Source organism: Idiotropiscis lumnitzeri, chromosome 2 (genome assembly GCF_059441095.1).
Source record: "Idiotropiscis lumnitzeri isolate Australia: NSW breed Sydney's pygmy pipehorse chromosome 2, RoL_Ilum_1.0, whole genome shotgun sequence".
In the NCBI taxonomy this organism is placed as follows: Eukaryota; Metazoa; Chordata; class Actinopteri; order Syngnathiformes; family Syngnathidae; genus Idiotropiscis; species Idiotropiscis lumnitzeri.
The window spans coordinates 31,765,184-31,778,524 of NC_142392.1; the positions used below are offsets into that span (position 1 = coordinate 31,765,184).

Sequence of the window (13,341 nt, forward strand, 5' to 3'; positions counted from 1 at the left end):
TTTTTGTGGCTTCCTGCTAAACTGCCAGCATAGACACAACTCTGTTACCACTGAACTCACGTTTTCCTGTTTAAGAGGTCCATGTTTTTGTGACCTTCTATTAACCTGTAAGCATAGTTTTGAAACATGATGACATGACAAACTTAATTTCTTTCACAATAAAATAAAAACTTTCGCAGATATAGCAAAAACAAATTGGAGAAGCTGTGGAGCAGAGCACAACATCAGTCAGACCCCGGGTCCACAACCCCTCAGGCAGAGACGCAAACAGAGCTTTCGCTTCAGAGTGACCCATTCACTGTCTACCATAGTGTCGAAATTCGGAAAATGTTCCAGAACAGAGGAATTCGTAATGGGTGATGAAACACCACACCCTTCTTGTGACGGAGTATTCGACATCTGAAATTAACTCTGCCAACCGTCTTCACCAATGGGCCGAAATCTTTAGTATGATGATGCGCACCGATAGTTAATGTGATTTGTGGCTCCGCGAACAGAGACAATTCATACCGTTTCCTCTGCTCTGGGGCAAGGCACACATGCGAGGCAGCACCGGTAGACATCACAAATACATAATCCTAATGCAAGATGCACTTCTGACCCTCGGAATTGGGTGAATGCATCCTGACAAACCAAATCATCATAACTCAGTGTTCAATGCAAAGGACCAATTGGTGGTTTGAATGGGTGGAGGCGGCTACACCGCGCAGACCAGAGCAGGAACAGGACGTACCAGCTGCGGGAAGATGGAGACCCTGGTCTCAGAGCTGCCCAGTCTACCGGAACGGAGGACAACATATGCTTCCCCCGGCGGAAGCGCACAGTCATATTCAGTCCCTTCTGGAAATTCAGTCCCACTCGAATTCCAGTGTTTGTTTCACAGGTGCGGGTTCTGTCCACGGCAGTGACTCGGCCAATCTCAAGTGTCCCACAAGGGTGACAGTGTTGTTGCTCACTGGGATATGCAGAAGGAGCTTGCAAAGCGTGGAATATCTTGTTCCACCATCAAAAACTGTTGTCCATCAATCATCACCGGAATGCCAAGACCTGCCGGTCCTTGAATGCTGAGGCTCCACGGGCACCCCTATCGTGGAATGGGGTCCCAATCGGGTTGAGGCATCAACTGTGCGTTTGGAAGCCATAGAAGCGTTGTCAGAGGAGGGGGTAGCGATGGCGCCCCGTGCTAGTGGAGCTCTTTGTGACTGGCAAGGCGCTGGACCACAGGATGGCACATTTCAGGAAGTGGCTCGGTTTGGACCGCTCATCACCCAGTGACCCCACAACCCACAGCAAGAGCACGTCCCACTCACAACCCATGTCTATAACCACCCCTACTTCTGTTACGTGACCTTGTTGACCGGCAGGTGCGGACAACAAGCCTGCTGTGGGCACTGCGTCACCAGAACCTGGCCCAGGAGCAGCGGAAACGGAAAGAGCAGACGCAATGGGAGCTGCATGCGTCGGCTGCTGCATTAGCTGCTTCCCCCCGGTTTTATTTGATTTTTTTTCCCCAAAATCATTTTTCCTTTCCCGGTGAATTAGCACTCTTGGCCCCCTGAACCCGCAACTGTAACAATTCTTTTTCTACATCCAATACAATATTTTCTTTCATCGATGCAAAAACGGGGGTTCTACTCATTCTGATTAGCAGTTTCTCATGGACGGACTGTTTCGCTTGATGTCAGTAACTGGGAGGCGCACGCCCTTGAGGACGGCCACCCGGCACAGCTGAGTGGTGGTGACACTATTGGACGGGTCACTGGCGGAAGCTTCAATCCATTCGTGTCTCGCCCCGTCTCCCATAAGAGCTCACCAACTTAATCCCTCATCATATTTTACAAATGCCAATGCCAATTGGTTTTGTCTTCTGTTTATGATTCATTTTCAATCCCCATGAACACGTCAATTATAATTTAGCTATTCTTTTTTAACTAACTAATATAACCCCGTTTTCCTCAACCCATGAGTCAGTATTCTTTGAAGTGGATTATCCGCAGACTAAAAATTTCTAATTTAATTTATATCAATTAACTGTAAATCAAAAGTCCCCTCATAACATGATAATTCATGACATTCCTGTCATTTCCATCTCAAAATGTCGTTCCATTAATTGAATTACCGTAGTACATCGGTCGCAAAACTGAAGTATGGAACATTAGATGGGGTTTTTTTTGTTTTGCATGACCTTTAACCTTGCATGTTCTGTTTCAACAAAATTGTATCTCTTATCTGTGTTAACGATTTCATCACTCAGGGCTTTTCCGTGTTGACAAATCCCATTCCACGGAACATGCATTCATTCTTTTATGATCTTATATTTCTGTATTTAATTCACCGCTTCTTGCAATGAAGATTAATTTCACCCCAATGATTATGTAGCCAATTATCTTTCTCATTCTAATTTTGCTTTAGTTATAATCCAAAATTTTAAACATTTTTTATGCTGCATCTTTCAATGCACACTAGGACGCACACGCGTTCGTTGAACTGATAAAACGGAATATTAATGCAATCACATACGGCTTTTAGAAGGGGCAATTCGGCACTGGTTTATAACTATCACCCCTTATCTCCTGCGTGGGGGCTGCCTGACTTCTTGGTCCCACAGTAGATGGTAGCCAGGTTTTTGATTTTGCGTGGCCTTGACCAGAACACGAGTAATCACAGGGTACATATCTGAACAGCGGAGTCGAACCGGCCCAGACTTAATGCATTATTCTTGCTACGTACCAGCGAAACTGTCGGCTCAGCCCCAGGCTCTCCACACAACGGTACGTCTCGATCCTTACTGTGTTCCATGCCACAAAGTGCCCAATACGATACGTGGAAGCACGCTTCTCTTCATTATTTCTATTTTCAGCTCATAATTTTCCTGCTAAAATTTACACCCTGGCCAGGGTCTGTGCTCAAACTGAGCTTATTCACGACTATGTTGTCTATAGCTATAGTTTTACACTTATTTCTCATCTCTTTAAGCACTAGACCTTTCTTTTCTTTATCTTCTGCACATTTCTCCCGCACTAGTCCCCATTTACTTAGTTCCTATTATATTTTTTTCATTTATTTATTTTTTCTAAATACTTTTTCTAATGTTCTTTCATAGTGTGGTTACTTTGACACAGTTTAATGTCTTAATCAATCATTATAGAGGCCTCTTGTTTAACAAGGACATTTTCCATGACCAATCAGCCAGCAGACCCACACGCACAAGCTCTCTTTCACGACCCCAAAAGCCCCGACCGCTTGGACACAGGCGCACAACACCCATTGTGAGTAAAAGCATCTCACCGAAAGTTCAGCCGGCCGGCTGTTGAACGCCTGCGCCCCAGCACCCTGAGACCCTCAATGGAGCAAAATGCCAAAACGGTGGTATATTTTGTTGTTGATGTGTGGGTCTGTCTCAGCTTCCCTCTGAATAGGTGGCGGAGCATGGCAGAATTGGTGATGGAAAAAAATTCTCTGACACAGCCAATTTGGTTAGAAAGAGATTTTATTCTCGTCACATGCTGATGTCAAAAGAAGTCTCCCCAAAAAGAAAAAAGGGAAAGGTGTCCCCTCTCTCCGGCCTTCCCTTCTTATAGGGAGTGGCCACACCGGACATGAATATTGAAGGTTTGTACAGTGAAACCCCGCTACTTCGCGGTTCACCTTTCGCGGGTTCAGTGCTTCGCGGGTCTAAAAATATTCGGGGGCATTGTAGTTTCACCGAGCGGCACGACGGGGCGCTGGAGCGGTTAGACGGCCGGCGTGCGCCGAAGAAGAGCGTGGGAGAAGAAGAGAGTGGACAGAGAAGAGCGACATTTCGCCTCGCTCGGGGCCTTGCGAGAGTTCCGGAGGAGACCGGCCGGCGTGCGTGCGTGGCAGTCAAGCCGTAGAGGAACAACCTCCGCCCGTTTCGTTCGGGACCGGTGTCGTGCCAAAGTACTTATTACCCCTGCCAAAATCTGCATCCCCTGTCGCGGGAGCGCGCACGCATTGACTGAAGGCGGCGCGATGTTACTACGTTTGTTTTCATTGAAAGGCACGAAGAATGTATGAGTTTGTGTTTTTGATTTGCTTTCATTTAAACTAGGGTTTCCATCAGTGGTAGTCTTAGTCGGTGCGGTTTTCAGCACACCATTCGCTACAATTCAACACGTCAAGTAAGCGTTAGACTGCGCCAAAATCGGGTGGGGGGGGGGGGATTCCCTCCATTTGCATTCGTTAGACCAAAGAAATTTCGCAATCAATGAAGCTACCATACGGGAATTTCAGTGATTAAAACACGATGAAAAGGGGAGAGGATTAGTGACGTGGGCTATATCGTGATTCCAGCGAGATCAAATTAAGTGTCAACATACACATAGGTGGTATCCTGTTAGAGAACACGTAATTGTATTCCAATTGACTGATTTGTTTATTTTTTATAACCACCGATAGCTGCGTCAAGAGTAGCAAAAGAATAAAAAAATAAAGTCACTCGCGTTCTGCGTCGGACTCGAGGTGCATTCACTGACCACTTACGCAGTAGGAAAGTTACCAGGGGTGACTGATTCTGGCACCCCCCCCCCCCTGATAACTTTGCCTAGAAAAGAGGGATCCTGCTCAAATTTGCCACACATACTCAAAATGACCCAATAGGTACACAGAATAAGTCACTTGATGGTTGGGGTCAATTTTTGTGATTAGAGGGGGGGTACTTATTGTGGCAGAGGCTGCCAGAATCAGTCCCCCCCGGTAACTTTCCTACTGCGTAAGTGGTCAATGAATGCACCTCGAGTCCGACGCAGAACGCGAGTGACTTTATTTATTTTTTTATTCTTTTGCTACTCTTGACGCGGCTATCGGTGGTTATAAAAAATAAACAAATCAGTCAATTGAAATACAATTACATGTTCTCTAACAGGATACCACCTATGTGTATGTTGACACTTAATTTGATCTCGCTGGAAACACGATCGCCCACTTAACTCATCCTCTCCCCTATTCATCGTGTTTTGATCACTGAAATTCCTTTATGGTAGCTTCATTGATTGCGAAATTTCTTTGGATTAACTAATGCAAATGCAGGTAATTCCCCCCGAGCCAAACGCTTACTCTACGTGTTGAATTGTAGCGAATGGTGTGCTGAAAACCGCACCGACTAAGACTACCACTGATGGAAACCCTAGTTTAAATGACAGCAAATCAAAAACACAAACTCATACATTCTTCGTGCCTTTCAATGAAAACAAACGTAGTAACATCGCGCCGCCTTCAGTCAATGCGTGCGCGCTCCCGCGACAGGGGATACAGATTTTGGCAGGGGGTAAGTACTTTGGCACGACACCGGCGTGCGTGAGCGGAGCGCGAGGCTGTCAGTTATGAATGAATAAATGAATAAATAAATAAATGAAAAATGCCACCTTTCATTTCACAGGGCACACCGGACTGCGTACCAGCAGGTAAAAGTCGAAGTAATTAAATAAATACAAAAAGAAGTAATTGAATAAATACAAAAATAATGGCTGGGGAATAAAAAAATAATACGTTTTAATAATATTTTTTTGTTATAACATGAATTTCACTCTCTCTCTCTTTCTCTCTACCCGTGTATATGTATGTATATATATATATATATATATATATATATATATATATATATATATATATATATATATATATATATAACCGGGGGTTCACTGTATTTCGATTGCTGGCATTATTTTAAACACTTACGGGACCGAAGGTCAATTATTTAATTTAGCAGGTTCATATTTACTGAATATGTTCAACATTGATTAAACAAAAAGCATTCATCAAATGTATGTAGAAGTACAGTGCATCGATAAGATTGACTGGGATTGTAGTCATGGTGTTTACTGATGCATTCATATGCTAAATTTGTATGACTAAGTTTAAATGCAAGACCTCAAAATTACACACATAGTATTTTCATGACCCACACTCTCATTCAGAACAAACAGATTCAGTCTGCTCAGGTTAAACTGATGACAAACCAGATCGCACTTCATGGACAAATACGACTAAACACATTCTCCATATAGGCCATCGAAGATTCAAACATATCAAGTTGGGCCGGGGAGGACGTCACAGGGACGCGATCAAGAACACCAAAAATACATAATTTGAACTGTGAAAATTTACACCACACAATCTGAACACTGACAAGATTACAGGGGAATGTAAGCAGGAGAGACGGAGAGACTGCCTGAGAAGGTCAGCCTTGGACGTGGAACGTGGGAAGGAGCAAGGACGACCGATTCAACCTACATGTCCCTTGACAAAGAAAACCTCCTAGAAAATGTCAGACTGGGCTGAGATCAGCGCAACATTTTTCGATTGGGCTCGTCCGAGTACAGTTTCTCGTCAGATTAAGAAAAAGCCGCCCAGATACTATTTCCTGAACTCCAGAAATCGAAGAAACTAAAATATCGCAACCCTAATCAGCTGTTGTTGAGTCTTTATTTGGCCCTTTTCTTCTTGAGTACAAAAAACGAACACGCATTGGTGTAAGTTTGGCTTTGAAGATTCATTTACTAAATGTTTCTCATTTTCTCAGTGGCTCAACTCCAACAGTGGATATAAAAATACACTACATCTGTCAGCATAGTTTTGAAACATAATGACATGACAAACTTAATTTCTTTAGCAACATATAAATACCGGAATATGTAAAATGTTAAATAATCAGTTCGAATTTTAAAATGGGGAAAAAAAACACGGAGTTTACCCCCCACAAATGGTTATTCTTTGGCATATATTTTCGGCACTGATTTCATTTGGCATAAACAAATGTTAAGCAGACCTGCAAGTAAACGGCAATATTCAAAAATAAAACGGCAATAACCTTGAACGATTTACCCAAACAACTTAATGTTGTGATGCATATTTTTAACGATAGAAAGTCGTTCTTTACAAAGCAAATGCGAGTAAGACGTGTACAAACCTGCTTCGTTCTCTTCTTTTATTCCACAAAGTTCCACTTTGTACTTGGGTGTCGTTCTTTCACACATTTTCAAACGTCAATCTCAACAAATCCGCACTTGGTCTCTGCTTGGCGATAACTCGTGTGTTTCTCTTTGTTCGACGAGACGAATGAAAGAGAGACCGTCTTCAAAGTCCCACTGAAAGGATTTCCTGTTCGTCACGAAAGCGGAAGAGCAGGCCACACCCCGCTGTGATATGATTGGCTGCTGGCTGTGTGGAGCACTGTCACCAACTCACCGACAGATGTCGCCATTTGCGATGCAAATCATTGTTATCTTCTTCTAAACATAGAGAAAAACCTAAGATGCACATGAACAAACATTTTAGTTCCCAAATACGAACTTGAGAGATGTATTGAATTTTACTTTTGTTGCTGGTTTTGTTTTCACATCTGACACCATGTTGTTGGTTGGACAGTATTCCAAATGTATTTCTCTATTATTAACAGTTGACATGATAAAGTGAAACTTTATGTCAACATATTTGCCTTTTTACAGGGTTTTTCGCCAGCGACGTGGTTGTGAATATTAAATTAAAATACATCACTGTTTTATTCTCTAAATGTTAGAGTCTTAAAAAATGGTTTCAGTGTTTATAACTTAACTAACTTAAATATTTCATTATTCGTTTCAGTATTCATTAAACTACGGTGATTCATTATTTATTTCAAGATTCATTGAACTGTTTTGGTAATAATTTAGTATTCAATGTTTACTCGTTACTGTAGTTACTTTTTCAATATTTGTGTCACTATTTTGTTCAATCTTAATATTAATATTAATAAGGCCTTGGCCTGTGAGAGTATGTAAATAGTTTGTGTATTTTTAATCATGTTTTTTATACACTATTTGTAACAATGATAATTACACACACACTCACAGACACGCACATCATTGCTTCAGCACACATGCGCACACCCACACGCTTGTTTGGGTTTCACTTTCCATAGGTTTCGTTTTTCTTTGAATAAAGTCCAGAGGGATGGGTGAAGAAGCCAGTGAGAGTGCGGGAGAGTGAACTGGCAAGACGTCTACTTCACTTCCTGGCTTCTCCTCCCATCGCGATGGAGAAAAGACAAAACCTTCCCTGGTTATTCCTCTGGTTCTCTGCATTTAATTCAGTCTAATGAAGGCGTCAGGACCTTTTAAACCTGACATTTATTGGTGCCGGTCAACCCGGGAGCCACACCCGGACGGACGAACGTCGCTGGATATTTTGGGGGCTAACGAATCTGACGTCAGCGCTTCACCATTTGAAAGCGGGTCTCTGAACTCCGGCGCGACCGTCCGCCCGGATGTCGGTTCCCTGTCGGACCAGGCGGATCCGGAGGAAGCCAGGTATTGTTTCTCAAATTATTTTGTGCCACCATTTCAAATTTTAAAATATTAAAATAATTGGAAGGGGAGTGAAAGAGGTGAGAGGGAGACAAGCGCGCGCAGAGGCCGGGCCTCGACCGTTTAGTCAGTACGGTAACAAAAACTGCATCGTGCTAGTCCAAGGAGTTATGTAAAAATAATCGGTAGCGAATTAGGCCATAACTCATCGGTAGCGAATTGACCATTGCTCGTTGAAACTGAGCAAATTTTAGAGATACGAATAGCACGGTGAACAAATTGAGTAGAGTTTCCTCGGCGTCGATGGTAGCGAATTGGCCATAGCTCGTTGAAACTGAGCAAATTTTAGAGATAATCCGCCAGAGAAGGGAAACAAGGTTTCCGCGAAAATTAGAAGGCTCCCTCCGGTGTCGATAAATAGAAATCGGCCTGGAGAAGATCGCACTGGGGAAGGTCTCCTCACAATTTCACATTTAAAATTTAGGGAATAATAAGGCATTATTTTTGGTGGTTTTCATTATTTTTATTTGAATTTCTTTATAGCTGCGCAGCTGCGTGTGTGTGTGTGTATGAGGACAAAAAACAGGGTTGAGTCAGTGAGAAAGAGCGTACGTGCGTGAGTGTGCGTGTGTGTGTGTGTGTGTGTGTGGGTTTGGAGAAGTAGCTGACCAGACAACAGCAAAAGAAGAGGTCTGGCTGGGCCAAGCCTGAAGGATCAGGTTTCAGGGTAGTGAGAGAAGAATTTGCAGAGAAGCTGAAGGAAAAAAAAAAAAAAAAACCCGCACACACAACACCAGATGTGGAATGATCATTTTGCTGTATGCAAAGTGAGTGAATGGTGTGATTGGGGATTACAAATACCATTTGGTATTTTATCCCGTATAATGCAATAAGGGTTATAAACAGGAATAGTATTTGAGGATGACAGAGAAGGTTGTAAAAGAAGGTAAAGGGGGAGGGGGTGCAAATGCCCCCTGCATCCTGACTTACCCCCACCTCCACATTATCAGGTAACGCCACATAGAATGACAACTAGATCAGACAGAATTGCATCGATAAGACAAAAACCCCCAGAAAAGATAGACAAACCAAAAAAGCGCTCACCTCAATGTGTTGCGTGTATAAGTGGCAGTGTGCATTTGTGGCAGAGGCTGCACTCGCCCTACAGGGCTGCACATACATAATTATGAGCGATATTAGATAAATTAAAGTATTTATTATGGGCAAAAGATAAAGATGGATTGTGTTGCTGTTATTACTAACATGTTATTCTTGTTTGAAGTTGTTCAGTGTTGAGAACTGTGTGTGTCGTTTTGTGGGCCCGTGTGTCTGTCTGAGTGTCTGTCTGTGTGTCTAAATGTCAGGGAGAGTGATAAAAGTGGTTGGAATTATGCTAAAAGGATTGATGAAGTAGAGATAAAATGGAATCAAGAATTAGTAACCAACAAAAGGCTACTTATGAGTGACGAGATCTTATTGAGAAAAATAATTCCCAAATTTACAAAAGAAATTAATAAAGATGATTTGAGGAGATAAATTCATTTAAATTTGAAATTAAATAAAATAACTTATACAACGGGATAGGCTTAAAAGAAAAGAGAGAAATAGCCTGATGTGCGTTTTCTGAAAAATAAAGAAATTGAACCCAGACGCCTAGGCTGGTTTAAAAAGATGAGTGAAGATAAGGAAGTTCATAAAAAAAACAGGATCTTGATAAAATTCAGTATTTAGACTCATGGAAAGCTGAACATGGTTTTAATGGTCAGTTAAAAACACGAAAAATAGCCGCATTGCAGAAATCAATCATAGCAAAGACAAAGAAAGACCACAAAAAGATTAAGAAAAATGGCTTTGAGGAAACAGAATATTGGATGAGGGTAGCCTTAAAAAGAGAAGAGGGTGACAATAAACAGAAAAGAAAGGATGAAAACAAAATAAGCAAGGGAAAGAAATGTGAAAAGTCAGATGGAGCAAATTAGGCTGAAATAGGAAGAGTAAAACAAGAGGAAGATGAGACATTTGGGCAATACAAAGTGAGAATGACAGCTGTGTTTCAAAACCACAGCGGGCCGCAGGAAGATGGTGATGTGGATGGGGCATTTCAACAGCAGTTGAAGAATGCTTTACATGCAGGATCAAGAGAGGAAATTCATAAGTGGGTAAATAAACATTACATTTGCCTGCCAACAGGTACCCTGGAGGAGTATGTAAATCACGCCCTCCATGCTGAGAAGATAGAAAATAAAAAGAAACAGAGGTCTATAGACACTTTTTATCAGAATAAAGGTCAGAAAGTCTTTTATCAAGGTGGAAGAGGCTGAGACAAGGACGCCTTCCCACCGGAGATGATATTTGTTACAATTGTGGCAGATCAGGACACTTTGCCAGAAACTGCCGTCAACCACACAGGAAGACCACACTAAAAGAAGGCCAGATAGCAAGAAATTGCCTTGAGAAGAAGCAGTCTTCAGCATGACTAAGATAGAAAGATTAAAGAACAGATGAGTTTTTAAATGAAGAGGTTTTCCTAAATTTACAAAAGATATTGGCTTTTGATTAAATGATTGAGCTGAAATAACCGTATTGGTAATGGGACACCAATTACCCTTTTTTATGTGACATTGGTGCAGATAGGATTGCTTATAATAAATCAATTTCAAATGATAGGGCAAGTGAGAAAGGGGCCATAGTCAGATTTACAAGTGGAAAAATGCAATAGAGTAACAGAATTAGAACCTGTGTGGTTGAGGGACCCAGAAGGCCACTGAGTTGGTTGCATGAATTGAAATTAGTTTTATTTTTACAGAATAATGAGAGCCCAAGTTGTGGGGATGTGATTAATTTACAGAAAAAGTTTAGTGATGAGATAATTTATATTTACATGATTTAATAGACAAGATATATCATTTTGATGATGGTTTTTACTTAATTGTATATTTGCGTCTCCTTCAGAAAGGGAGAAGTAGGTGTTATGAAATTTTAACAATTGGATGAAGCTTCTGAAAGTGAACATGAGGAATTTTTGCAAAAACATAGGTGTTTCTTGATTTTTTAAATTTTGATTCGAGACATTGGTAGGTTTGAGTGGTTGTGGAAAAACTACAGTGAATTTGGAAATTAGGAGCAGACTGTGGAGAGGCTCCTGTGAGGAGGAGGAAGAGAGAGAGTTCAGTGAGAGAAAGAGGATAGAAATTAGATTTTGCTTTTTGGTGAATTGAAGAAATAAATATTTTAGATTTCATATTCCAGTTGATGATGTTTATATTAAAGTAGGCCAGAGATGCAATGAAATGCAGAAATATAAATGATACAGGAAAAATTTGGCAAGGGCTATAATTTTCATTAAAGCAGAGAAGAAATTAGAAATTGCAAATAACATTGATGTGTACTTGTCCACTTTGAAGTAGAATTAACATGTTCATTTTGTGATAAGAAATTTGTGATTATGTGAAAAAGGAAAAAGAGAATTACAGGCTTTTCAAATAAAACAACCTAATTTAAATTGGCCAACTTGTAAAATGGAAAAGAAGATTCTAAATTATGCACAAAAAGCTTGAACGTGTTGAGCAGAAGGAAGGAAAAGAGAAAACATTTTAAAAAAAGAAGGAAGCAGAGAGTCTTGTGATAAACAATAACTTTTCAGGACGAAGAGAGAAGCAATAGAAGATCACATGGCGAAAGAAAAAAACTAACATAAAAAGTGTGTGTAGAAGGACTTCTACATCAACATGCGTTTTGCTTATTAGGCCGTGATACACTGACAATTGGACTTTAATATCAGAATCAATAAGCAAGGGCGAATTTAACCAAAAGTCAAAACTTTAAAAGGACGCATTGTCAGTGATAAGCGGGAAGAAAATTAGTAATAAAACTTTGCCAGACCACTTTTGTGTAAACACTTTCCTTGGGACTTTCATGACCTCCATTAAGTCCCTGACCTTTCATAGATAAAGTTGGAGCCCAAAGTCTCTCAGGGCTGTAATTTATGCGGCAGAAAAAGAGCCCAACAGGCTTGGGGTGAGTTTAAAACAACAGTATCATGGCCATAAAATGGGTTGTGTATGTTGGAACTTGTGGAGATACACTGCAAGATTGTATTTACAAAGCATCTTAATGCACTACCAAATTATTATTATAAGCCATTTGGGCAAACAGTGACTGCAAAAAATGGCTTCATGGACTTGTGTTGCTGCAGAAACACAGGAAAGTGAATCCATTTGCATATTAGTCACAACAATTTGGATTTCGTGGCAGAGAACCATTTAAGAGTGTGATCAAGAGCTTTCACTGCTGCTTTAAGGAATGAAAAAATGACATTCCATCACACGACATTCACATTGCACGGCGATTTAATTGTAACATTACATTAATAAGGTGCGATGCATTTAAGCCCAGCGCCATTCTTTTTCCACGCACCATTTAGAAGGCGCCACACGACTGTGGAGCCGTCCAAATTTTCACCAAACCCATGACTTGACTTTTTGACATTTTTTCCTCCCGACTGGAGGAGTTAAGACGTGTAAAGACATGAAGACCAGGTGCACCTTCCAGACTGATAAGAAAGTGTCTGAGAACCAAGGTTGTAGGAAGAAATCACGCTGACTTTTATGCGATGGGAGTATTAGTAGTGTGATACCAACAGATAACTTGTAAAAGAGAGAAATTGTTAGGATAAGCAGGAAGAGCGTAGGCGGTTGTGAGCTAATTAAAATTTGGAGTTTCCCATTTTGTATGAGCTGTATGGTTACAATGTGAACTCACAGTCAAGATAAAATGTTCTTGTGTTCTGTTGATTTTGGGCGAACGGGTGCTTTAAAAATCACAAAAGATAAAAGAAAAGTTGCGCATAAAGCACGTCTAAGTAAGTATTTGTAAATAAAAAAATTTTCTGAACAGAAAATGACACGATTACGATTGAATAAAGGCAGGAGCCAAGCCATAACCCCAGAGTCAACAAAGCACAAGAGGTTTCATGAAAGCACACACACCCCCACCCCCACCCACACCCCCACACACACACACACAGTAAATCAACTTG

The 13,341-nt window shown here is 41.2% G+C and overlaps 2 protein-coding genes across 2 annotated transcripts in view; both read right to left on the reverse strand.

Annotated features, from left to right (window-relative positions):
* The window catches only part of LOC148342312 (uncharacterized), a 139,461-nt gene extending 132,214 nt beyond the window's left edge, over positions 1-7,247 (reverse strand). Inside the window, exon 1 of the mRNA XM_088285934.1 lies at positions 7,207-7,247. Within this exon, the coding sequence (XP_088142060.1) occupies positions 7,207-7,222 (16 nt within the window). The 5' untranslated portion in view covers positions 7,223-7,247. The remainder of the gene's footprint in view (positions 1-7,206) is intronic.
* Positions 1-13,341, reverse strand: part of LOC148342311 (uncharacterized) — a 230,972-nt gene that overhangs the window by 150,393 nt on the left and 67,238 nt on the right. The window lies entirely within an intron of this gene.